Genomic DNA, 27,996 nt, shown 5'->3' with positions numbered 1-27,996 from the left:
CAGAAATTCACAGCCAGACTGTAATGGCGGCTCGTTCAGAATATGATCTCATATTGTACTAAAATAGTTCACCGAAACGTGTTTCTGAAAACATTTGAAGAGAGAAATAGTATAATAATATTATACTGAATACTCTAAACAAGATAACATGGAGCCATGGCTTGTCCTTGTCTAAGCACGGTGTGTTCCTGAGGACTTACATGCTCTCCCAGACCAGATAGGGGACACCTCATCAACTCTGACAAGATAACAATTAACAACATCTACTGTATATCATGATTTATTATATTTATTATAAAAAGCAGCTGTAGAGAGCTTTTCGTTAGGTCATTGTCTGTACTATTCTGTAGTGAGGAGAAGGTCTCCTTGTTGGATTCTCAAGTAAAATGAACTTTGACTACTTCAGTGGTCCTGTCTATCATTTGATAATGTAATGATTATAACATGCACCAATTGACCCTTTGCACGTGACGTCACGCTCCACTCGCGCAAATTATGAACGCCATGACGGACGGCGGAAGAGCTATGCTGTAGATGGACTGCAAGCTAAACTCGTACGTTTTCGTTCGTGTTTGTGTTCTCACATTCACAATGTGCAGAGTAATCCTCACCAACACAAGCATGTGTATGTATTGCCTTTCTGTTTCAAATGGAAATGAGTGATAAATAAAATTATCCTCAACCAGCTAGCTGCCGTGCTAACCAGCTAACAGGTCCAACCCGATGATGACCCACATAACTAGCTAACATCGGTTATTCACTGACCTAGCTACATATCCAAAAAAGAAAGCTGTTCCATTGATCATTTAACTTAACACACATACAAAAAATATCGGTTAAATTAAAGATGACATGACACGAAAACAAGCTTCAAAAACGAGTTAAATGCGGGTCTGCGGAGCTCCTACCCCGGCTAGCTGACGAGCTAGCTGCAGCTAGCTTTGGACGGCTGGCTAGCTGCTGCCCATCGCGTCGTAATATCCACCGGTCAAATCTAAATATAGGCTACGCAGCGAATATAATCACAGATAAGAAGATGGCTAGATGTTACAAGTATGTGTGGTTACTACTGATCATAGACACTCCGTGATTTACTGCATGGATTAACGTGTGATAGATAATTAATGACTGCACTTCCAAGAGCTGGGATGCGTTCAGGCATCCATTAGCTAGGAAGTTGCATTGGCACACCCAGTGAACAACGGTATGGGTAGCCACGACCGACCATGTCCTCTAAAAACATGGGCTACGTGTTATATAAATCTTTACTTAAGGAGAATTCCGGTAAATTTTTACCTTAGTCTTGATCGCTATGCTACGCGAGTACTTTCGATAGAAAAAACCCCCGACCCGAATCAGTGCAGGTAACACGGAGAAGCTGCAGCTATGTACTACAAGCGTCCACTGAGCTAAAACGGCAGTGGTCGTAGCTGGTAGTGGCTGGGCGGCACTCACCGGACGGCAGCTAGCAGGGCAAGCTAGCTACCAGCAGGATCGAGACAGGGACCAGGTTAGGTGAATTTAAACAATGTCTGAGTTGAAAACGCATCTTGTTGACACGTAAGGGCCCTGTTCATGTGGCACAGACATATTAATTGCATTTTGTGTCTGTTAAGAGGCACAAAGGCCCCGACCACTGCCGTTTTAGCTCAGTGGACGCTTGTAGTACGTAGCTGCAGCTTCTCCGTGTTACCTGCACTGATTCGGGTCGGGGTTTTTTCTATCGAAAGTACTCGCGTAGCTATAGCGATCAAGATTAACGTAAAAATTGCCAGGAATTCTCCTTTTAAGTAAAGAATAGATGTTAATACAAAATAAACCCTAGATTGATGTCTTATCTTTGCCATTATGAGGTACCTCCCCCCACCGTTAGCGTAGCATCACGTACCTCTAACCCAGCCAGCTACAAAGAACTGGTTAGCATCCAGACTTTTAAAAGCTTTGAGATCAGCACCAGTATATGGGGATACCCCGTTTACCACATAGTGGTACAGATCGTGTGGACTTAAGTCGGGCAGACTCTGATTTAATGAGGTCCGTGAAAACGGAGGGAGAACGTATTAAGGGTCTGTATCCAATCCTGCTATCTCCAACTTCTCCAAATACTGCTCTTTGTGAGCACCTACCAGATGCCGTACCTCGACCGATAACGGCACAACTTGTTGTTCAATAGAAGAAGCCATATAAAGCCACAAATACAATTTATTTAGTGTTATGTATTTCAAACTGATTGAAACTATGAAACTTTCCGCTCGTCCATTACTGTTTAGCCTGTGCTTCCGCCGTCCGTCATGGCGCCGTCACGTGGGCGTGTGTCGTGTTTGCAAAGGGTCAATACAGCAACACCATCCACCTTATTCTAGGGGGGCGGCTACTGTAGAAATGATTATGGTGCAACTTCTGGTGAGATAGCAGAAGTAAACATTTCCTAGTAACGTTAACGTTAGTCCCAGCCAGCCATCAACAGTTTCTTTCTAAAGTGATTTCAACTATAATGTAACTGAAACCAGTTTGTGTTTAAACATATGTTGTTATTATTATGTTATAAATGTCATTGTGGAGCTCTGGTACCTGTTGTGCTGTCCGTGGCTGTACTAACAACCAGACTAAAACAACAACAGGACTTTCACCCAGGATACCGGGGTTCATGCCTGGCAGGTTGCAGTTCCTTTCAATTACATTACATTACATTATATTACATTAAATTACATTACATTATATTATTTTACATTACTTTACATTACATTACATTACATTACACTACATTACATTACATACATTATATTACATATACATTACATTACACTACATTACATTACATTCTATTATTTTACATTACTTTACATTACACTACATTACATTACACTACATTACATTACATACATTATATTACATTACATACATAACATTACGTTACATACATTACATATATTATATTACATTACATTACACTACATTACATTACATACATTACATTACATACATTATTACATTACATACATTACATACATTACATTACATTACATACATTATTACATTACATACATTACATACATTACATTACATACATTACATTACATTACATGTCATTTAGCTGACGCTTTTATCCAAAGAGACTTACAGTTAAGTGCGTTCAACCCTGAAGGTGAAAACTCCAGACAACAAGTAGTAAGTGCAAGTACATTAGCTCTAAATAGGTAATACTACAAAGAGCCATATGAAAGTGCAGCATCAAGAAATATATATATATATATATATATATATATATATATATATATATATATACACACATTTTTTATCCGAGGTGTAGTCGGTAGAAATGTGTTTTTAGCCTTCGGCGGAAGATGCTCAGGTTTTCGGCCATCCTGATGTCAATAGGGAGCTCATTCCACCATTTATGAGCCAAGACAGCAAACAGTCGGGACTTCTTTGAGTGATTAGTTCTCCCTCGCTGTGAGGGGGCAGCAAGCAGGTTGGCTAATGCAGAGCAGAGTGGGAGGGTTGGGGTATAGGGTTTGACCATGTCCTGGATGTAAGCTGGGGCTAATGCAGAGCAGAGTGGGAGGGTTGGGGTATAGGGTTGGAACATGTCCTGGATGTAAGCTGGGGCTGATAGAGAGTGGAGTGGGGGGGTTGGGGTATAGGGTTTGACCATGTCCTGGATGTAAGCTGGGGCTGATATAGAGCAGAGTGGGGGGGGGGGGTTGGGGTATAGGGCTTGACCACGTCTTGGATGTAAGCTGGGGCTGTTAGAGAGAAGAGTGGGGGGTTGGGGTATAGGGTTTGACCATGTCTTGGATGTAAGCTGGGGCTGTTAGAGAGCACAGTGGGGGGTTGGGGTATAGAGTTTGACCATGTCCTGGATGTAAGATGGGGCTGATAGGGAGTGGAGTGGGGGGGTTGGGGTATAGTGTTTGACCATGTCCTGGATGTATGCTGGGGCTGATAGAGAGTGGAGTGGGGGGGTTGGGGTATAGGGTTGGACCATGTCCTGGATGTATGCTGGAGCTGATCGGTTCATGGCCCTGTATGAGAGTACTACTGTCTTGAAGTGGATGCGGGCAGCAACTGGTAACCAGTGAAGAGAGCAGAGGAGCGGTGTAGTGAGAGAACTTGGGGAGGTTGAAGACAAGTTGAGCTGCTGCGTTCTGAATGAGCTGCAGGGGCCAGACGACACATGCAGGCAGGCCAATCAGGAGGGAGCATGCAGGCAGGCCAATCAGGAGGGAGTTGCAGTAGTCTAGACGTGAGATGACTAGAGCCTGAACCAGAACCTGAGCCGCGTTCTGCATTAGAAGGGGACATCCTTCTGATGTTATGCAGCATATATCTAGAAGATCGGGTGGTTGCAAGATTTGAGCAAAGACAGCGCAGAGTCTGAGACACCCAAATCCTGGAGTGTTAAAATGAGGATCAAGTGGTTCACTGTGTCGAAGGCAGCAGAAAGGACCAGGAGGATTACGACGGAGGAGAGAGAGGTTCTTCTAGCAATGTGAAGCTGATCAGTGACACCAAGGAGACCAGTTTCTGTTGAGTGGCCAGCCTTGAAGCCAGACTGGTGGGGATCAAGAAGGTTGTGGAGGTGGACTGGGGGAATCTAGGAGGTTAGAGAAGATGGAAAAAAGTTTTTTGGGGTTGGAGAAAGAGGATACAACTTTGGGTTGATAAAAGGCACTTTTTGCTGCTGATATAGAGGCAGCGAAGGAGGAAAGAAGAGACTGATAGGTAAGCAGATCATCTGGGTGTTTAGATTTCCACCACTTTCTTTCCGCTGCCCGTATAGTTGATCTTTCAGCACGTACTGAGTCAGATAACCACGGAGCTGGGGAGGACTTGCGAGCCTGCCGTGAAGTAAGAGGGCAGAGAGAGTCAAGAGAGGAGGATAGAGTAGAGAGGAGAGTGTCTGTGGCAGCGTTGGGAGGCAAGAGTAAGAAAGAGTCAGATGGAGGGAGGGTTGATAAAGTACATGCCACCAGAGAAGAAGGAGAGAGTGAACGAATATTACGGTGGACAGGTATGGTGTCTCTTGAGATATGGTTGTGAGCTTGAGTGGGAGAGAGTAAGAGATGAAGAAATGGTCTGAGGTATGGAGTGGAGTAACAGTGAGGTTGGATGTAGAGCAGTTTCTGGTGAAGATGAGATCTAGGTGGTTTCCAGCTTTGTGAGTGGGTGGAGGAGAGAGTGAGAGGGCAAAAGAAGAGAGAAGGTGTAGAAAGGCAGCTGACTTCTCTGTCTGGATGTGTGATTTCAATAAATATGACATTATTTTTTGATTATTGTCATAAGTGAATGTCATGAGGGCAAAAGCATCTGGACTTTTTTTGAAAAAATGTATATATTTAGTCAACTGTATAAGTTATAATGTTTATTTCTTCACAGTGTGACTCCTAATACATATGGGAACTGATTTAGACAGGAGATTGGCTGTGATATCAATATATATCTGTGAGATTCATGTTCTGTTTTATTTATTTATTTGTCTTTAAGGTCATGCAACCTTTTTTACATTCAAGTGACCTCACTGCAGCACAAATATTCTAATAGCCCAGTTTGTCCTGAAAAAAATGATGTTCATAAATTGACTGCAGACAACAGGGTTGATGTTTTACAAGCTTTTTTAGAAAATAAAACCAGACGGACAATGAACTGTAAAAATGACCTTAGGGCTGGTAGGGTTAAAATGATTAACCTTTCCCTTTTAACTGGTTCTGTGCCCAGCCATTTTAAACAAGCAGTTGTTAGTCCCATACTGAAGAAACCTAATTTGGATTCTTTTGAACCAACTAACTACAGGCCTATATCTAAGCTGCCTTTCTTATCTAAAATACTTGAGAAAGTGGTGGCGGGCCAGCTGACTTCATTGATGGAAAAAATGTGCTTGATAAATTTCAGTCAGGTTTTCGTAAATGTCATTCAACTGAGACTGCTCTTCTTAAAGTATGTAATGTCATTCTGATGGCTGCTGACTCTGGACAGTACACTGTGGTGATTTTACTTGACCTGTCGTCTGCATTTGATACGTTGGACCGTACAGTATTGTTGAATCGGTTACACAATGAAATGGGGTTTTCTGGGTCTGTTCTTAAATGGTTCACCTCTTACCTGAGTGATAGATCATGTTGTGTGTCTGTTAACAACATTTTGTCAGAAATGACCCCTCTGTCTTATGGAGTTCCTCAGGGTTCGGTTTTAGGTCCTCTTTTGTTTCTATTGTATATTAGCCCTCTTGGTGAAATAATCCGTAATTTTAATAATGTGTCTTACCACTTTTACGCTGCTGACATTCAGTTGTACTGCTCATTCAAAGAATCAGAGTTTGGTAAATTAACTGATTTAGTGGAATGTCTGTCATGCATCAAGACTTGGTTATACAACAATTATTTACACCTGAATACAAAAAAGACTGAAACTTTGATCATTGCTCCAGAACAAAAAGTACCCCAAATTAAAGTACACCTCTGTTCCTTGGACTCCTCCGTCCAGCTGAGCCTAAGAAACCTTGGTGTTTTGTTCGACCAATCAATGTCTTTGGATGGTCATTCTAGACAGTTGGTCAGAAACTGTTTTTATCATTTGAGAAATATCTCTAAATTGAGAACAATACTGCCCAAAGTTACCATGGAGATGATCATTCATGCTTTTATTTCTTCACGGTTAGATTACTGTAATTCTCTTTTTACTTGTTTCAATACATTTTCTCTGAGCCGTCTTCAATTGGTGCAAAATGCAGCAGCCAGCTTTTAACAGGAACAAACAGAAGGGCACACATTACCCCGATTTTGTTTACTCTCCACTGGCTTCCAGTAAAATACAGAATTGATTATAAAGTTTAGTTTTAACTTTTAGAACACTACATGGACAGATGGCTAAATATATCACAGACATGTTGACCCCTTACTCTTCTTTCTGCACGCTTCGTTCCTCAGGTCAAAATCTCCTGATGGTCCCTAAAACCCGCCTTAAAACTCGGGGAGACCGCTCCTTTCAGGCAGTTGCTCCCAGACTGTGGAACGCCCTGCCCCTGTCGCTGCGTGTGGCCGATTCTATCGTTTCTTTTAAAAAACAGCTGAAGACACTCCTATTCAGACAAGCTTTCACTTGACTGAGCTATCATTGTTGTTATGTTTGTATGATGTTTTTAAATTGTTAAACTTGCTGCATGTAAAGCACTTTGTGACTCTGTCTGTGATAGGTGCTATACAAATAAAGTTTACTTACTTACTTACTTCATCACCTCTTCATCACCTCTTCTTCATCACCTCTTCTTCATCAACTCTTCTTCAACAACTCCTCTTCATCAACTCTTCTTCATCACCTCCTCTTCATCACCTCTTTATCACCTCTTCTTCATCACCTCTTCTTCATCACCTCTTCTTCATCAACTCTTCTTCATCACCTCTTCTTCATCATCACCTCTTCATCACCTCTTCATCACCTCTTCTTCATCACCTCTTCTTCATCAACTCTTCTTCATCACCTCTTCTTCATCACCTCTTCTTCATCAACTCTTCTTCATCACCTCTTCTTCATCATCACCTCTTCATCACCTCTTCTTCATCACCTCTTCTTTATCAACTCTTCTTCATCACCTCTTCTTCATCACCTCTTCTTCATCACCTCTTTGGACTGTGTGAAGAAACTGTAAGTATCTGTTTGGTACTTTAACACCACGTTAGTCTTTGGTCTCTTCAGGGTTAGTTTCTGGCTCTGTAATGTTAAATATAATGTTTCTACTTCTCTTCTTATTTCCTGAGAAAGTGTTCAGGACTCTTGTGATGAAGATCAGAAAGCTGTCAGCAGCAGTTAGTGTCGGTCGTTGTATTCACTGACAGGACTGATGTGGAGACAACATGACTCAGCTCTTTTATTCTCTCACTAATCAACTAATATGGAACTGGTCACTATGAGCTGGTACTCCTCCAACAGGAACTAGTGGCTCTTCTTTATGATGCAACTTTGAGTTCAGATTCACTACCATGTTATTAGTAGAGTCCAATCCTAATCAGGACTCTCTACCAATAGAGCAGGTGGAGACCACACTCTCAGCAATCATTCTGACGTCTAAATTCCTGCATTCAGATATATTAGTATGCACAAATTTAAGTTACTAAATGTTGAAGGTTTCCCCAGAATGAAGCCGTAGCTCGACGCTCTTCTACATCTCCTCGTCTTAATCCACATTAAAACATCCACAGGACCACACGGTGAAAGATTAACTATTTACTTTGACACAAGAACAAATTGACCACTGAACTCCATTCAGACACAGCATCTCTGAGCTGGTGATGACGTCATGGCGCCCTCTGGTGACATCATCAGGAACTACAAGCAGAGCTCCACCAATCATATTCACACATTAAAACATGTTTACAGGTTTTATTAGTTTCATTTCTATGTTCTTATCTCACACACTCACCACACTTTATACATTACATTTTATTACATTTCATGTATTTATTTGGTAATACTTAATATAAATATACTATAATAAAATGGCCGATACCCCATGTAGTGTATGTGTGTGTGGTTCATGTGGTCTAAAGGTCCGTTGGTTCAGTGAATATAAACTCTCCACTGAAGAACAGCTGATGGAAATATAGTTATTTGGAGATAACGTTACTGTTACTGTGATTTAGTATTCTATTATATGAAGTATTGTATATTGTTCCAACTAGTGCAGTGAGCCGTCTGAATGAATGGTGGAGTAAACGGTCTGATGGTTTTTAAATGAATTGAGGACAGACATCTTTAACCACCCTGGAGTCTGTGTGTACTCTCAACACACCATCCTCTGATATCATCACAACATTTTTCACACTGAACTGAAATACACTCCTGCACTTTATTTCCTGCTGCTAAAGTTGTTATTTTCTACCTTATGACCACACTGTGACCCTGACTTCTACCAATCAGTGCTCTGTTACAGGTTTACTTACGCCCCGTCTTCTGTTGTCTGCTGTCTGTCCTGTCCCTGGTCTGTCTTAAAGGCTCTACTTTAAGTAGTAATTGTACTTCATGTGTAGTCTGTAATGTGTGTGCACTAAATGTAGCCTGTATCATATGTTGTTTTTTATATAATGTTGTTGTCAGGCTTCAAAATTAACTTTTTCGTCCACCAGCCAAATGGCTAGTGAATGTTCAAATATTACCAGCCACTCAATAGATTACCATCATGTTTTTTAACTGGTGAGTGAAGCAAATCTACCAGCCACTGGCATTTTTCACCAGCATTTGGCTGGTAAACGGTGCTAATTTTGAACTCTGGTCGTTGTTATATATTTTAAATGTGTAACACCACTTGATCCATGGTGAAACGTTGTTCTGCTTCACTATATACAGTATATATATATATATATATATATATGGATGAAATGACTATTAAACCCACTTGACTTGAAATACTTTAGATTTAAAAACAACTCCATTACACTCCATTAAATCAGTCTGTGTGTTACTAGATTAGGTAATGCTGAGCCTCTCTGGGCGGTTCCTCTTGTTTCCTGTTTAAAGTTTACTTCCACTTTCCAGAGTTTGTGTCGCAGCGTTTTCTCTCCGTGTGAAGGTCCAGCTGAAGGTAATTTAACTCTCATGTCTGTAATGTTTTAATATATATATATATAATGTGTGTAATGTTTGACTGGTGAACTCCAGCTGTGGTTAGTTTAGTTTAAGAGCAGAAAGCTGCAGAGAAACCAACTCAACTGGACTTGTGATGATTACAACTGGCGTCTTCACAAAGATCGGCCGCCATGTTGTGTAGGTATCTGGTAGTGTTACTGTCTTATAGATCCTTTATTTCTGATCAGAAACACAGCGGACATTTCCAGTGGCGCTTTACGTGTGTGTGGCTCTGTAATGTTAAATATAATGTTTCTACTTCTCTTCTTATTTCCTGAGAAAGTTTGGACGACTCTTGTGTTGAAGATAAATCTCCATGTTGTAACATGAACTACTACAGAGGAGGTTTTAAATACTTTGCCAGGTGTTTATACGTCTGTCTGTCACAACCGTGAGGCTGCAGTCAGAAAACTTTACAGCTGTGTAGCTGAGATCTAAATGAAGGCTGAGTTTGAAGATGGGGGGGTCCGAGCCTTTCTCCTGCTGTCAGAAAACACACCGTCGTCTCCACCAGCGTAAAGTCAGACTTGTCTCCATTAGAGGACAGAAAGATGACATTAGTCCTGGAGTCTTGTCTCCATCAGAGGACAGAAAGATGACATTAGTCCTGGAGTCTTGTCTCCATTAGAGGACAGAAAGATGACATTAGTCCTGGAGTCTTGTCTCCATTAGAGGACAGAAAGATGACATTAGTCCTGGAGTCTTTCTAACAGCCTCTTTCTGACCAAGTAGTTCCAGGAATGTAGTTCTAGGAACAGTCCACTTCTAAACAGATCTACTAACTACTCTCCCCCAAAACTGGTTTCACATTAGCATTCTCACTGGCCCAGTGTCCATAGGGACTATAGGAGGGGTAAGGGAGGGACGCAACCACGGCAACGGTCTTTATAGCGTTGAAATCAGAAAACTAATACACCAAAACAGCATGAACTAAATACTAAATCTAATGTATATAGAATATTAGTCATAATTTATACAAGTCTCCAGAAGAGAAACTGGTATCTCTCCCCCCCACCTCTGCTGCTGAGGTGTGTGTGTGTGTGTGTGTGTGACTGTGTGTGTGTGTGTGTGTGTGTGTGTGTGTGTGTGTGTGTGTGTGTGAAGTAATTGCTGTGTTGCGCTACAGTAATGTAATGAGTAGAGTAATGAGTTACTATCCATAGAGAATAATAAGTAAGGTAATGCATTATGTTTTTGTTTTTTAAGTGAAAAATGTGTATTACACGTTCTTGACTGACCGCAACAGTGATGATATCAAATATCAGTAGCATAATACCATCAAGAGATGTTTTTCAGAATAAAAGACTGTCTGTCTGTTAACTTCCTTGTAGATGCCTTTTGAAATGTGAAGTAGCCTTGATGGAGCCACAGACTGGAGCACTGCAGTGCTTGCATATAGCTCTGTGGTTTCCAGGGGCCTCATGTATGAACGTTGCTACGCTGGTTTTCACCGACACTTTGTGATGTATGTGAGAACTGACGTGAGAATGTGCGGGCCGTCCGCAAAGTCTTTTCTGGCTCTGTAACGTGGCGAATTCTAACTGAAAAGTGCCGAAAATCACCAAAGATTACAAAATAAAGTTTCCACTACAGTTACTGGCATACGTCTGTGACGTTGTCTATGAAAAAACATAATTATATCTGCTGATACTCCATAAAAGTTTGATCATATTATGTGGAAAATGTTTCACATCTTTCACACTATCCACTGTTTAATTCTCAGGCTACTTAACCTCTGTTAAACATGAGGACGGGAAATAAATGATAAATCCACTTAGAAAATACTTTCAGTCATCCTCTGTATTTCCCAGAGATGAAATATCTTACTGGCAACAGAAAGATTGGCACTGAAAATGCAATAGTGTCTGTGAGTCTTTAGTTGCTGAGGCTCAGACATCCATGGTGCACAGGAGGGGGGACGCACGGATCCATCTCCCCAGGAACACACGCTGTGTCGGGGGGCTAACTCATGTGATGTGTAACTGATCCCGTGAATAATTTGTAGACTATTAAGTGGACAAGGTGTACCTGGTCCACCAAACACTGGGCCGTCTTGACTGTCTTAATTCTGCCCATATTTCTGTTACTGTAGTCCTATTTACTATTTCATTATTTCATCCATGCGTGGTGCAGCAGATCAGCTGCCGTGGAGACGCTGGCCTCACTAACCTCTCCTCCTCTGAGTCTGTTCTCCCTCGCGCTGGACTCAGTTTCTCTGAGCGTACTAACACTTAGAAAATAAATGGCATTACATCAGTGGCTTCAAACTGCTGTTGTGTGTAATTTGGACTGACTGAGTTGTTCTGTAACTGGTGTGGTGCTGCCACTATTCTCTTGATCTCCACTTCAATATAGACTTTTTCTTTATTTGTGCCATGGTTCGGTGCGTTCACCGCCCGGTCACCATTTGCCACTCTGGGCATTTTCTTTTATTGCTTATCCAAGATGACAAACCTCCAAACAGAACATGTTCTTCTCACCTCCACCTCCACAAAGTCTTTTCTCCGTCTGCAGCGGGATAACCTGTTGTGATTGGACGAAGAATGACGTCGGGGGTGCATTATAGTAATTTCCATATTCATTTACGGGAGGAGGCAAGGCGGGGTCGGTGGCTCGTTCACGTGCCCTCAGTTTCACGTTGATTGTGATGTATAAAGGAAAGGTGCAGGACCTGGCGTACGCCTGGTTTTATACATGGGAATATTTCTGTGCGTAGGTACTTTTCAAGTTTTGGCCGTACGCCATCTTCTGGTATGAAAGCTGAGCAGTCTTTCATACATGAGGCCCCTGGTGTTTGTGTTGGAGTTGGTTCTTCAAAATGAACTAGTACAGATGAGATTTTAGGCCTGCTATTATTTTCCATGTGGCTGTTATTACAGGTGTCAGATCTATAATGTTTGTAATCTGAAGTTGTAAGGGACTTCTGAAACTTAAAGAGTCCAGTGTTCACCATCAAACTGTGTAGAAAAGAAGCTTTCAAACAAATGTCCACCTCAAATTGTTTGGCAACCATTTTAAATATTTGGTTAAAGTAAAGCATTCTGGGAAATGGAGTCATGTTCCATCATGTTCCACAAGATTACAATTACAGTAAATCAAAGTTAACTATTAGTTCTGTGACTAGAGCTTTTAACATTAACTGCTGGGGAAACATTTCCTGTTAATGTAATCTGTTCAAGTAGTTCAGACTGATATCATTCATAGAATATGTAATGTAATCATATCTGACATATATTGTAAAGCTTCATTGTTAAACACTTCACTGAAATTATGTGTATGAATTTCTTTGAATTTTTATTGAATTGCAATTATGCTTCCTTTAATTCAAATTAAATTGTAATTCTAGATCCTGTTTTTGACATGAATTTAAATTCAATTCACAAATCACAACAAAATGACATAGGAATATAGGAATCACTACTCAATTCACATTCTGACATTGCACACACGCACTGACACACACACACACACACACACACACACACACACACACACACACACACACACACACACACACACACACACACACACACACACACACACACACACACCCCCATAGAGCCCCGTACCATGCAGACTGATCCAGGGTCAGTCCCTGTCCTGTCACTGCAGGCCTCTCATGTTTATACATCCCTCAGTACATTCATGTGGATTTCTTATCTCGTATCTTTTCTTTTATTGTCCATATTAGGGTTAACTCCTAATACTATCTCTCTATCTATCTATCTATCTATCTATCTATCTATCTATCTATCTATCTATCTATCTATCTATCTATCTATCTATCTATCTATCTATCTATCTTTTTCAGATATTGGAACACCCCTTAAGATGGCTGTGGGTATGTGCTGAGGGGAAGTGAAAGAGATGTTGAACCACTAATGTAACGCAGCGCCAGGCTCATGAGAAAAGGGAGGAAACCCTGGAAGTGAAAGAGTTCAGTCAGTTGAGACTCCATTTTGAGTGGAGAGAACAGAGCAGGAGGAGGACACTGAAGGCTGAGGCAGGGTGAGTGGTAATCAACATTTATTATGTTACTGTTAGCTTTCAGCACTGACTTCATGTAGGGCCTGATGGAATCTGTCTTATAGCTTTTTAAATTCTCAATTTCATGATTCCCTCCATGACAACTGACTGAGTGCTGGCTGGTTTTATATCCTACTGTATACTCTGTGTGTGTGTTACTTCCTGATCGTTGCTTCCTGTTTTTGACTCCTGAACAAACTTGATTTCTTTTAAATGTTGTGAGCTCACAGTCAGTGTTCCTGTTTGACCTCTCAGACTGACTTCAGATCAGAAGATGAGTGGTTTGGAGGAAGAGGAGGACGGAGCAGAGTCTGTAGTATCTGGCTGTCTGTCTATGAAGAGTGACCGGTCCAAAGATCTTCCTCCAGACTTCAGTAATGAACCTGGACCCTCAGACACAAAGTAAGACCACTGATACTAACTCATTTTATGACTCAGTTGCCAATGCCACGTTATTGTTGTTACACATTCACACATTTGTTCCATCTTCCTCTTTGTATCTGTGACAGCTGTCAGTCACCCAGAAAAACTCTCTAATCTAATCTAAGAGGACTAATACACACTTTAAATCCTCCTAATTATTGACAGTAGCAGCAGTTTGTGTGTTTAGAGCTTCATAAAGGGCTAAAAAAAGAGCATTTATCAAAGATTGAAGCAATATGAATAAAAACCTGTTGGTGTTTGCAGAGTTCAGGACAACAGACAGAGAGCAGAGTCTGTAGTATCTGGCTGTCTGTCTATGAAGAGTGACTGGTCCAAAGATCATCCTCCAGTCTTCAGTAATGAACCTGGACCCTCAGACACAAAGTAAGAGACTGTTTTACTGTCAGCTGACCTGATGAACATGAAGACTAAATGTTCTGCTAAAAGATTAATATTCATGATGCAGAACTATTAGTTCAGATACTGTTTCTAACTCAGATGGATCTTTTCTGGCTTTTAAAGCCGAATGTTGAAGTTACTGTAAAGAGTTTTTGTAACTATTTAAAATCTGAAAATGTGCGTCAAATGTGGTATTTATTTTCTCTAAATAAAAAAACTGCCTCTATCATTTTAGTGATGAAGAAATGTTTTCACAGAGAGAGGAAGAGGAGTGATGTTTGTGAGGAGGAGCAGCCGTCCAGATCCAGAACCAGAGCTGGACTGCAGACAGCCAATCAGAGCAGCTCTGAACAAAGTAAGTCTGTCCATCTGTCTGCTGATGTCTTCATGTCTGAACACACCGCTGGTTGTTGTAATACTGAGACATGTGTTGAGTCAGACAGCACAGACTAGGGCTGCACAACATATCGTTTTTTATCATTGATTAGCGTTAACTAATGCACTATACACATCAAGAAAGACACACTGTCTTTTATGTTCATTTCAATTTGTTTAATAAAAGAAAGTTGGAAATCATTTCCTTTCATTTGTTTTTAACTCAACAAGCGTTGTCGTTGTATTTTAGCAGAATCCTGAAAGCAGCAGAACTGACAACACGTCATGTTTGTGTGATTATGTATCGTATATATATCAATATTCAACAAAGTTATAGCCTAACACATATTTTCCTTATATATTATGCTGCACTAGCGAAGACATTTAACATAAATATTGTTACAGTTTACGTCCATCTGAAATTTAACTGGATTGTTTTCATATTGGTAATAAAAATAATCATCTGATTGTCAACTTTTCTCTTTCTTGTTCTGTCTCTCACCTTTGTCCTTTTTTTAGTGAATGTTGGTCGTCAGAAACATAAGATCAGGCTGAAGGGGACATTTGAACGTGTGACTGAAGGAGCTGAAACAGGAAGTAGAACCCTCCTCAACAGGATCTACACTGTCCTCTACCTCATAGAGGGACAGAGTGAAGAGGTTAATACCCAACATGAGGTGAGGCAGCTCGAGACAGCTTCCAAGAAGAAGACCCTCCATGACTCTCCAATCAAGTGCTGTGACATCTTTAAAGTCTTACCTGGCCAACAGAAACACATCAGAGTCGTTCTGACGAGCGGCGTCGCTGGCGTTGGAAAAACCTTCTCAGTGCAGAAGTTCTGTCTGGACTGGGCCGAGGGTTTGGAGAACCAAGATATCAGTCTGGTGATTCCTCTTTCCTTCAGGGAGCTGAACTTGATCAAAGATGAGCAGTACAGTCTTCTGGAGCTGCTCCGTGTTTTCCATCCAACATTACAGGAGGTCCCAGCAGAGCAGCTCGCTGGCTCTAAACTTCTCTTCATCTTTGACGGCCTGGATGAAAGCAGACTTTCACTGGATTTCAACAACAATGAGGCTGTTTCTGATGTCACACAGAAGTCATCGGTCAACGTGCTGTTGACAAACCTCATCCAGGGGAAGCTGCTTCCCTCGGCTCTCGTCTGGATAACTTCCCGACCTGCAGCAGCCAATCAGATCCCTCCTGAGTGTGTTGACAGGGTAACAGAAGTACAAGGCTTCGCTGATGCCCAGAAGGAGGAGTACTTCAGGAAGAGAGTCAGTGATGAACATCTGTCCAGCAGAATCATCTCCCACATCAAGACCTCCAGGAGCCTCCACATCATGTGTCTGATCCCAGTCTTCTGCTGGATCACTGCTACAGTTCTGGACCACATGTTGACTACAGACCAGAGAGGAGAGCTGCCCAAGACCCTGACTGACATGTACTCACACTTCCTGCTGGTTCAGACAAAGAGGAAGAAGCTCAAGTATGCTGAGGGACATGAGACGAGTCCACAGGAGCTGACGGAGGCTGACGGGGAAGTTCTTCTGAAGCTGGGGAGGCTGGCGTTTGAAGAGCTGGAGAAAGGAAACATCATGTTCTACCAAGAAGACCTGGAGCGCTGTGGTCTGGATGTCACAGAGGCCTCGCTGTACTCAGGAGTTTGTTCAGAGATCTTCAAAAGAGAGAGTGTGATCTTCCAGAAAACAGTCTACTGCTTCGTTCATCTGAGCGTTCAGGAGTTTCTGGCTGCAGTCTACCTGTTCCACTGTTACACCAACAGGAACACACAGGTACTGGAGGACTTCCTGGGGAAATACTATGTTAGTTCATCCCTGGATGTCTTCCTGGAGAGAGCCATGCAGAAATCCCTTGAAAGTGAAAATGGCCACCTGGACCTGTTTGTCCGCTTCCTTCATGGCCTCTCTCTGGAGTCCAACCAGAGACTCTTAGGAGGCCTGCTGGGTCAGACAGACAACAGTCCAGAAATCATCCAGAGAGCCATCGACAACCTGAAGGAGATGAACAGTGATGAGATCTCTCCTGACAGAAGCATCAACATCTTCCACTGTCTGACGGAGATGAACGACCACTCAGTCCATCAGGAGATCCAAGAGTTCCTGAAGTCAGAGAACAGATCAGAGAAGGAACTCTCTGTGATCCACTGCTCAGCTCTGGCCTACATGCTGCAGATGTCAGAGGAGGTTCTGGATGAGTTGGACCTGGAGAAGTACAACACATCAGAGGAGGGACGACGGAGACTGATTCCAGCTGTGAGGAACTGCAGAAAGGCTCGGTAAGTCCAGATGTGATTATCATTTTAAATCAGTGTGAAGCTGAGACCATCAGTATTAGAGTAAACATACAGACTTTACACACATGAACAATATAAAACTTACACACTATAAAAGATAAACCTGCTTATTGTAAATAATTCTACATGTTACTCTGCAGATGTCTTTGTTGTCTCAAACGCTGTGAGAATGAGACGATGATGGTCTTTGTGTTTGTAGCTAAAGTATCTTCTGTCATCATTTAATCACAACAGACAGCCTTTTTACAGTGTATACAGAGTCAGCAGTGTGTTTCTATAATGTGTCTATTTTATATACAAACAGACATTTATTATCTGTGATCTGCTGAACCAACATCACATGAAGTTTAAGCTTTTTCATAATAACTTTCAGTTAGTTATTTTTATCTTATTTTTATGAGCAGATTCTGAACTATTTCATTTTAAGGAAGTTCATTCACATTTTATACAATATCTATCAGGGCTGGTTTAAATAATAGATTTTTCTGATTTAAATTGATTTTCATTTGAATGATCCAATATGGATAGATACAATCCAGAGTGTGTTTCTGTCTGTATAATATATGAAACTAGAAGACCTCAGGAATCCATTGGTATCAACTATGTCATGCTAGCTGTCGGAAAGTTTAGATAACGCTCCAAAGTTACATTAAAAAAAAGCATCATCGAGGTTTCTTCCTAAAAGTAGGTTTTCCTCGCCACTGTCGCGCTACGTGCTTGCTCTTGGGGGAATTACTGGAATTGTTGGGTCCTTGTATATTATATGAGTGTGGTCTAGACCTACTCTATCTTTGTCTAAGTGTCCTGAGATAACTCTTGTTATGATTTGATACTATAAATAAAATTGAATTGAATAAAAACTACATTAAAGGGTAACTACGTTTTTTTCAACCTTGCCCCCATTTGCCCATGCATTTGTGTCTAACAGACTGATGTGACCAAAGATCTTTGAATCTGGTCCAGTATTGAGGGAGATCACAATGACGAGCCGGTGTGAACCGAGCTACAACGTAACCTAATGGGGCAACTGTGAAGCCTTGCTTTTTGTCCAATAAACGTGACTCTTTTTTGCTACTGACAGGCTCAGATTGTTGCTAAAAGTGTCTGACAACATTATAGATCTCAGGACTTGACTTCTTGTCTGAAGACAGCGGTGTGGAGAGTGAAACACAAGGCGAGAAAAAGGTGTTCAGGTAGTCTGTTGTTACGGAGTAGGATACAGAAATCATAGGCTCCTGTCATCTAAAAGATTTTCAATGCAAAGGCTCAATATTTAAATGATTTTGACAACGTGGAATCACTTTCATTGGACAAAAAGTAAGGTTCAAAATTGCCCCATTAGGTTACATTGTAGCTTGATTAGCGCCAGCCCGTCATTGCGATCTCGCTCAATACCGGACCAAGGTTGAATAAAAACAGTAGTTACCCTTTAATGTAACTGCTTTGGGGTAAATTCTTGATGTAAACATTGAGACTTTAATAATAGAGACAGAGGCAAGTCCCATCGGGGGGGAAAACATCTCTCTGCTCTGTTGACTTGTATTGTGTGAAGGTTTCCTCCTCTTTGTTCCATCTGCTAGAAAAACAACAGAAACATGTCTAAAAGCTGCTCTGTGGTGATATTCACTACCAAAAGGCTAAATAAACCAGAAGTTAAGTTTTTATAAGCTGCCGACCTTAAAAACTGAGCTTTTATGAAGAAAAAAATGGATACAGGTGTGATGAATCAGCGGAGAGAATGGGAAGACTTTAGGATCTCTCAGCATCATCACACCAACCTAACGATATGTCCAACGTTATGTGTGTTAGCTTAACTTACAGATAGAAGCAGAGAGTTCCCCTCCGGTGGGCGTGGCTTTCAGAGTATGACGCGATGCTCTCTGTCTCTATGCAGCAGGTTAGAGGGAACCTTGTACAACTGTATCATCTCTTTCATAGCCAAGATAAATTAGTTTTACAACTGAAATATCCTAAATAAACATTGAAATTGTAAATTGGAATCAAATCTATCAGGAAATTAGAGGCGATACCCAGCCCTAATATCTATAATCATTGTTTGATGTGAGAGAGGATGTGGGTGGAGGCCAAAAAAACATCTCCATCCTCGTTAAATAAAAGCTGCAACTTTACATTGTTTAGTTTCTAACAATGAGCATCTTTTGATATGGGACAAGCTTTTTAAAGATTGTCCCATTTCTGGTCATCCTAAAATTCAAACTGTCAGACAACCCGTTTCTTTTACTTTTCAGTAACACTAAAGGCAAGATGGGCAGAGAAAATAGCAGCACACATTAGCGCCGTGTTTTTTTATTGAATGTGTGTATTTATCTCCTGATTTACTGAGACATCAGCTGATCACACAGTCAGCTGCTGGGACGACCTCCAGGTTCATTCTGCCAGTGAAGGAGAGCTCAGCAGGTTCACCTCAGTGGTGGGATTTTATCTTCCTCAAGCTCAGAGAAGAAGTGAGTTGTAGTTAAACTATGAATGCAAGTCTGCAGTCTTAATTTTGTCCAGAATGGATCTCTGTCTGTATGGCATGGCCATTTTTGAAAGGGCTCCCCTGTCCTCTCACCTCAACATATCTGAATCTAACATCAGACCCTTGTGAATGTGCTTTTTGATCAAATGTGATAGTCTGTTTTATAAGGATAAAAGTTTCAGATTTGATTATTCTTTAAATGTTTATTATCTGTCATCACAGGATTATTAACTGTGCACTCTCTGAGACTGACTGTGAAGTCGTGGCCTCAGCTCTGAAGTCCAACCCCTCCCATCTGAGAGAGCTGGACGTCAGTTGCAACGACCTGAAGGATTCAGCAGAGGAGTGTCTGTGGGCTGGACTGCAGAGTCCAAACTGTAGACTGGAGACTCTGAGGTCAGTTCATGTATTGCGCTCACATACAGTGTATAACTCACTAGGGCTGTTGGAACAAATTCCGAAAGTCAAATATAATTTGAATAGTAAAAAAATCAATTCTATTTTAATGCTGAAATTACTATTCAAATGTGATTCTTTATAAATATGTTGGCTAATGTTTTTAACGATTTTTGCCTTGGCCTACCCGCATGCTTTTTTGTCACGTTGGATGAACAATCAGTTATGTTTTTAGGACTAGGTGAATCAATCCCCTGTTTAGAACCTGAGGTATGAGTGGTGACGATGCATCCATCGGAGTCGTTTCCTCGCTGTGGTGGTGACAGTTCTGGTTGAGTGGAATGAGAATGGGGGTTTTTAGCTTCATTGGGGTCATCAGGTGGTCACCCTCCTTCACTGGTGTTTCAATGATAGGCCCATGACACCTCCAGACGGCTCATCGGCAGCAACTGGCGTCCCAGGTGTGCCCCCCCTCTGCTTTCAACCCTTACGTGCCACAGGTGTTATTAGGGGTCCAGGTGGAGTCACCCCTTTTCACCCATAGCCATCGACTTGCTTCTTCTGCTGCACATGAGAGGGCTTCGATGGTTTGGCGTAGGGTTTGGCCTCAGACTCCCAATTCCTTAAGCAGCCTGATGGTTGACTTGCCCATGAAGAAACTTCAGTCATGCTTACGAACCTCGGTGCCAGCGCCTCGGTCCTAGCCGCATCACTGTTGTGCCGATAATGACATTAAATCAAACTCTCGTCTAATATTGCTTAATTCAGTTACGATTAATGATCATGTTTCCAACTTGACTTGTTTAGAGTAGATATTTAAACGTGTTGAGAAGGGATTTCATATACTGTATCACCAAAAGTCCAGACTCAACATATAAACACAATCGTTATTTGTCTTCTTTGAATATTTTCAAATCATTTTGTTCTTTTTTATATGTCGTAAAGCACGAAGTATGAACTATGGCTGAGACTGAGAACCTTAATTGTTTTTTTTAAATCTTATGTAAATGTGGATATCTGATGTCTTTTTACTCCTCATTCAGTCACAATTAGTTGTCATGTTTCCAACGTGTTTAGAATAACATAGCAAGAATTTAAATGTTTAAAGGGATTTTATATTCTCACCAAAAGTCCAGACTTAACATTTAAACACAAATGTTATCTGTCTTCTTCATTACCGTCCCTCCAACAAAGCTCTGTTAGTGTGATTTATTCATCATTAAACGTACAATATGTAACTTTCTGCCGCTAGGGGTCTCTCAGTCAAAACAATGGATGGTAAACTTTCGATGACATTGGGAAGTTGCGTGGAATTATGGGAGTTGTAGTTTTTATTGTTAAACACCATCCCTGATTAGACTGTATCTGTTCACGGACGAGTTTACCCATTAAAGGTTATTCACGTTACGTTTAGTAATGTTTATTCATGTCATTCTAATAAAATAGGTGCAGTTTCCCCAACATCATTACGTTTTTCTTGATTCGATTTGTATTGTGAGCTGACCAGTTAGCTAGAGAGCCAGCAAGCTAACATTAGCCAGCAGCTAAAACCACACTAGCACAATATATTTCACATGTCAATGTCACCTTTTGGATGTTTTCAACACCAGAGCGGACGAGGTTAGTTGTAACATGTGGGTGGGGATTGCCGGGGGAATCTCCAGGACGGCGAGGGCGTTAGACGGCCGTTGTTGTGCAGCAGCAGAAGATCTCCCAGCTGCCCGGAGTTATCGCCCCCTTCACTTTGCTGTAACCTTAAATAGTCGGTTTGGTTCTTAACCCACCTTTTGTTTGGTTAATTTAGCTAACTGTACAGACAGCTAAATGCAAAGGGGGGAGAAATTCGGCAGGGAGGAGATTTTTGGCACAAACACTGGTAGCGCTAACGGAGACGTAGCTAACGTTATGGATGGACGTCGTTCTGACTCGGGCGCCTGGGTCTGATATGGTCTGTTTCCCGATGCTTCATTAAACTGCTGTTAGCGTTGTTAGCACCCCGACACTGGAGTTAAGTGCTGGCCAGGTACAGATTGCTGTAATGGTAGTGGCTGGCTGCTAGCTGACTGGGGGCTAACGGTAACTATAAGTCCCAGGGCTGTTGTCAGCTGTCATCCCGAGTGAAGTCTATCTGCACCGAAAAAGAATACAACAAAATTCCATTGAACCAAGTGAGGACGGCGCTCAAGCAATAAATTAGTTTAAAAAATGAAACATGACATATGAACTGTGGCTGAGATCCAGAAATAATTAATACTTTAATAATAATACTTTAATAATGGACTTTTGTTTAGTCCTGATTATACAACAAGTAGATCCGGCCAGACAATCTGATTGGATCACATCAGCTGTTTGGATCAAATCAGCTGTTCACGGACTTATAGTAGCTAAATCTATCCATGAAAAATATATTTATTTAAGTAGATATAGTTATAACCAGATTAAGGTAGCCAAGCAGTTTGGTGTTTATATGTGCGGTAGTTATATTTGGAAAATTCCATGATCTCTACCGTTACAAAGCTAACGTTAGCTTAAGATTACTGGCTGACTAACGTTTAACAGGGAGGGACTACAAATCGTCTCTGTCGCTTTTCTTTATTTTGAGAGCGGATTGCCCCACAATATGAAGTTTGATTATGACTTTTATTTAGTTGGTAACCGTTGTTGTATATTCGCTTAATTACAAGAGAGGGTGTGATTATCACTTCAGTCATGCTTACGAACCTCGGCGCTACCGCCTCGGTCCTAGATGCATCACTGTGGTGCCAATAATGACGTTAAATCAAACCCTCTTGTGTAATATTGCTTAATTCAGTCACGATTAATTATCAAGTTTCCAACTTGTTTAGAATAGAGCAGCAGATATTTAAACATGCTGAGAAGGGATTTCATATACTGTATCACCAAAAGTCCAGACTCAACATATAAACACAATCGTTATTTGTCTTCTTACATGATTTTTCTCTAAACTTTAAGCTTTATTCAATTTAAACCGCCTGTCTCATGTTAGGATTTAAAATGTAACTGTTCGGAAATCTTTGAATGTTTCCAAAGCATAGTGTTCTTATTTATAACATGTAGTAATGCACAAAGTATGAACTATAGCTGAGATTGAGAAACTAATTCTTTTTTAAATCTTAAGTGAATATAAATACTGGGTGTCTTTTTACTCCTCATTTAGTCACAATAAGTTATCATGTTTCCAACTTGTTTAGAAAATTGATTTTATATTCTCTATCACCAAAAGTCCAGACTTAACATTTAAACACAATCGTTATGTCTTCTTCATTACCGCCCCTCCAGAAAAGCTCTGTAAGTGTGATTTATTCATCAGTAAATACTCTGATATCTTTCATCAGGAGTTAAATATAATAACTTGTTTCCTTCCTGTTGTCTCTCCAGACTGAGTGGCTGTAACCTGTCAGAGAAAAGCTGTGAAGCTCTGTCCTCAGTTCTCAGCTCCCAGTCCTCTAGTCTGAGAGAGTTGGACCTGAGCAACAACAACCTGCAGGATTCCGGAGGGAAGCTGATCTCTGATGGACTGAAGAGTCCACACTGCACACTGGAGACTCTCAGGTCAGATCAAGTACAATAATCTTTGGAAACACAGTATTAAAAAATACTTTGGAAACATTCAAAAAATGTGAATGCTTCCAAAGTATTTAATTCTGATTTAGAATTACTTTATAAAGAATGAAATATGAACTGTGGCTGAGATCCAGAAATCATTTATATTTTAATATCATGTGACTTTGATTCATGATTCAGTCTTGATTAGTTATCTACGACTTGTTTAGAAGAAAACAGAAAGGATTTAAACCGAAAACGGGTTTGATATATTAAATATACCAAAAGTCCAGACTCAACATTTAAACACAAATATTATCTGTCTTGTTTCCTGTCATCTATCCAGACTGAGTGGCTGTAATCTGTCAGAGAGAAGCTGTGAAGCTCTGTCCTCAGTTCTCAGCTCCCAGTCCTCTAGTCTGAGAGAGCTAGACCTGAGGAACAACAACCTGCAAGATTCAGGTGGGAAGCTGATCTCTGTTGGACTGAAGAGTCCACACTGCACACTGGAGACTCTCAGGTCAGGAGTCATAATAATAATAACGCATTAAATTGATATCCATTTAATCTCTGACTGATTTTAGTTGATAAAACAGCTGACATGTAGCTTTGTTTCTGCTGATACGGTAATCTCCGGCAGTAGTTATTAATTATATATTTATTAATTTCTAGACTCAGAGTTACTTTCCATGAGGAGTTTTCATTGTTAACTTTTGTTGTTAAATAATTAAATAGAACAGATGATTTTAAATGTGTATTCTAAATCTGGACCAAAATGTACCTGGACAACAAACATTAAACAAACATGGCTCCACGTGTTGACAGAGGGTTCCTGTGTGTTGTTCTGTGTGTTTGCAGTCTGTCAGGCTGTCTGATCTCAGAGGAAGGCTGTTCTTCTCTGGTCTCAGCTCTGAGCTCCAACCCCTCCCATCTGAGAGAGCTGGACCTGAGCTACAATCATCCAGGAGACTCAGGAGTGAAGCTACTGTCAGCAGGACTGAAGGATCCTCTCTGGAGACTGGACACTCTCAGGTACACACACTGATGAACAAAAAGTAGGTTTGTGTAGGAAGTTTTAAAGGAGAACATCTCCAGGAACTAAAATAATAACTCCCTTTTGTTAATAATTGATGTAGTTTGGACACATCTCTGTATGTTAAAAGAACTGTCCGTGGCTTTAAGAAACATCCTTTTTTCATCTTTCCCGTGATCAAATCAGTTTCAACTCAACAGAGAAAGGTCCAGGACAGGTTTAGCCTAGCTTAGCACAAAGCAATATGCTTTCTACACTGTGAGAAGAGTGTATGGATGCATTAATCTACTCTTTTAGCAGACTAGTTAGCTAGCTGTTTAAAATGTCAGTTACGGGTGCTGCATGGCTCATGTGATCGATCAGAGACGTACACTGACGTCTGGACTAATTATTGTACAAAGTTCCTCTTGTGCTGGGAGAGTACCGACTCTTTCCTAGTCGCTGCGGTGCAAACACAATATATGTGTGTGTGAGAGTAATGTAATGTTGATGTTTCTCTACAGAGAAAGGTCCACTGTTGCACCAAATGCTTGCTCTTGGGGGAATTGTTGGGTCTCTTTAAATGATAGCTTGGCAGTGGTGTCGGCAGTCGTAAAGTTTTTTCTTGAGACACTCATTTAATAACAATGTGTAAATGCACACATAGTCTGTTCTGCTCTCTGCTATGTTAAGTTATATTTCCCTCATTATTTATACGTTATTTCACTCTCAAGCCATCCACTATTAATCAGAATATTCATTGTTATGACTCGATCTGTCGATCAGAGGTGGGCCGGCAGGGCCAGCAAGGCCTTCTCTGCTAGCCAAGAGATTGTTATATTTTCATAATTAAAGGCTTATATTTCATTTCTAAAATACATATATATTTATCAATTTCATTTAATATATTGTATACACTGCAAGTTTGTTTACATTTTTAGATGTAAAGTTAATAAAAGAAAGGTGGATGTAGTTTTTTTTTTCATATGATGAGCAGCTTTTGGTAAGTTTAATGGATTTTTCAGCATTTTAGTGAAATGATTTTATTAGCTATTACTGCTTGCTTTAGGTGTTAAAGATTTGAGCAGTGTCAGTGGCTGCTGGGCCTTTGTGTGTGCGTAGTGACGTGTGTGTTAAGCCCCCGCTGCTTGGCTGGAATTTGTGGGGAGGCCTGTTGATCGCTGATTGTGTAATTTGTGTTTTTGATTGCTTTGTCGTCACCGTATGAGTAAATATGACCGGTTGTTGTGGGTTTGTTTTGGTTTCTTTGGTAATTCTATTCATTTTGACTTCATGTGATGCAGCATCCTGTCATACTGTGTGAAAGTGATGCTTCAGTCAGCGTGTGTTCATGTCTCTGCAGTAGTGTATTAGGTGTCTCTAGGTGTTGAGTCTTGTGTTAAATCACGTTATTCCACACGGTAATGTCCTAGTGTCATGGTGAGGTTATTTAAAGGTGATTTAATTGCTGTAGGATAGTATTAATCAGGTTATGTATGGTTCACACTTCAGCTTTTTGCCCAAACTTGAAAAAGGCCTCTTCAAGGACTGAAGGACGCACGGGACAACTCCGATTTCTTCTGACTTCTCTTGTATTTAATTCCAGTTTAGTTTGTTGTAGATGGATTTTAATTTGTAGGTACAAGCAGCAGAGGAATTATTAATAGCAGTAGAAGATTGTAGTTAGTTAGTAGTAGCAGAAGAAGATTGTAGCGAGTTATTAGTAGTACTAGTAGTAGTAATAGAAAATTGTACCTAGTAGTAGTAGCAGTAGAAGATTGTAGTTAGTTAGTAGTAGTAGTAGTAGTAGTAGTAGTAGTAAAAGATTGTAGTTAGTTAGTAGTAGTAGTAGTAGTAGAAGATTGTAGTTAGTTAGTTAGTTAGTAGTAGTAGTAGCAGTAGTAGTAGTAGTAGTAGTAGTAGAAGATTGTAGTTAGTTAGTTAGTTAGTAGTAGTAGTAGATTGTAGCTAGCAGTATTAGTAAGTTAGGTTGATAAAAGCAGAAACACAAAAAGAAATATTCATTAAATTAAGGACATTTTCAAATTAAAATGTATAATTTCATTGTAGTCATGGTAACCACATCATAAATAGCAATTTGATTTAACTAAGTCTGAGTATTAACTTCTCCCAGCAAAATCAAACGGACACAGATAGACTCAACTTTCACCCACAATATGGTATTAATATATTAACTGAAAACCATACATTACAACACAATATGAATTTGATCACCACCTGTTCACACAAAGGTGCACCAGTTTAAATGTTCCCCAGGGAAACACAAGCCAATGATGGGTTCCACAATGCATGCACTTTCTTGCCCCCTGCTGGTGTTTTATCTTGCAAAGAAGTTGAAAGGGTGAATGCTTATGTTATTTACTGTCTTTTGATGCAACAGTACTGAAGGCCCAGGTGTAAAATACACGGCCCTCCACTGCTGTAGATAAACTGCTGGTTGCTATGGACGCTGCTATCTCTGAACCCACGGATCTAGCATGTTGTTGGTATCATATGTGTTTACATGGACATGAATATTCCAGTTATGAGGATTATCCTGTTTTTGATCATATTCAGGATATGATGTTTAGGCTACATGGCACACAGAGAAATCAGGTTATTCAGTCAGTCAATCAGGCAATAGGGCATAGTGAACACAGTGGTGCCTGCCTGTAACAGAGGAGGGGGGGGGGACTAACAACCTCAGCCTGTCAGTCAGGCAATAGGGCATAGTGAACACAGTGGTGCCTGCCTGTAACAGAGGAAGGGGGGGGACTGACAACCTCAGCCTGTCAGTCAAGCAATAGGGCATAGTGAACCCAGTCTGCGTGGAGTTTTGAAATGTGTAAATACACTTAACTTTACTGGCTTTACTGGCACCACAGCTATATTAGTGGGGTCCAAAAATGTCTGTGTGTGTGTGTGTGTGTGTGTGTGTGTGTGTGTGTGTGTGTGTGTGTGTGTGTGTGTGTGTGTGTGTGTGAGAGTGAGTGAGTGAGTGAGTGAGTGAGTGAGTGAGTGAGTGAGTGAGTGAGTGTGTGTGTGTGTGTGTGTGTGTGCTTGTTTTACCCTATTCGTGGGGTCCAAAAACCAGGGAATACAGTATACTTGTGGGGCCAGAATGCTGGACCCCCCAAGGTTAAAGGTCTGTTTGAGGGTTAAGTCTTGGTTTTAGGATTAGGGTTAGAATTAGGTTATGGTTAGAGGGACACGGGCACAAGAGGACCACTGGTGTACATAAAACACTGAAAATCTCCTTAAAAAAGCTGGGTTCAGTTATACAAAAATGCTGTTTAAAAGACGGCAGGATATTAAACAGGTTAAAACGGATGGACAGCGGGAGATTAAAACTTTGAATGAAAGGTCAACTCCACAACTACCCCGGTC

The 27,996-nt window shown here is 40.8% G+C and overlaps 2 protein-coding genes across 2 annotated transcripts in view; both read left to right on the top strand.

Moving 5' to 3' along the window:
- The window catches only part of LOC116038066 (NACHT, LRR and PYD domains-containing protein 3-like), a 1,733,742-nt gene that overhangs the window by 474,417 nt on the left and 1,231,329 nt on the right, over nt 1-27,996 (top strand). The gene's annotated exons all lie outside the window — the stretch shown is intronic.
- On the top strand, nt 9,469-24,657 carry LOC116066830 (NLR family CARD domain-containing protein 3-like). The gene is made up of 10 exons (XM_036001616.1): nt 9,469-9,574; nt 13,430-13,626; nt 13,900-14,046; nt 14,332-14,451; nt 14,769-14,821; nt 15,361-17,137; nt 19,860-20,033; nt 23,433-23,606; nt 23,944-24,117; nt 24,456-24,657. Exons 3-10 carry the CDS (start codon nt 13,919-13,921, stop codon nt 24,640-24,642), a joined length of 2,787 nt encoding a protein of 928 aa, XP_035857509.1. The 5' UTR covers nt 9,469-9,574; nt 13,430-13,626; nt 13,900-13,918; the 3' UTR covers nt 24,643-24,657.

Source organism: Sander lucioperca, chromosome 5, assembly GCF_008315115.2.
Source record: "Sander lucioperca isolate FBNREF2018 chromosome 5, SLUC_FBN_1.2, whole genome shotgun sequence".
NCBI lineage: Eukaryota > Metazoa > Chordata > Actinopteri > Perciformes > Percidae > Sander > Sander lucioperca.
This window is presented reverse-complemented; position numbering and strand designations above follow the sequence as displayed.

What these genes read in the sequence shown, in the direction of transcription:
- LOC116066830 (XM_036001616.1), top strand. Translation starts at nt 13,919, where the DNA reads ATGAGTGGTTTGGAGGAAGAGGAGGACGGAGCAGAGTCTGTAGTATCT. An exon ending in CCTGGACCCTCAGACACAAA is followed by an intron (nt 14,452 to 14,768) that starts GTAAGAGACTGT and finishes GCAGCCGTCCAG; the next exon opens with ATCCAGAACCAGAGCTGGAC. An exon ending in TGCACACTGGAGACTCTCAG is followed by an intron (nt 23,607 to 23,943) that starts GTCAGATCAAGT and finishes TCATCTATCCAG; the next exon opens with ACTGAGTGGCTGTAATCTGT.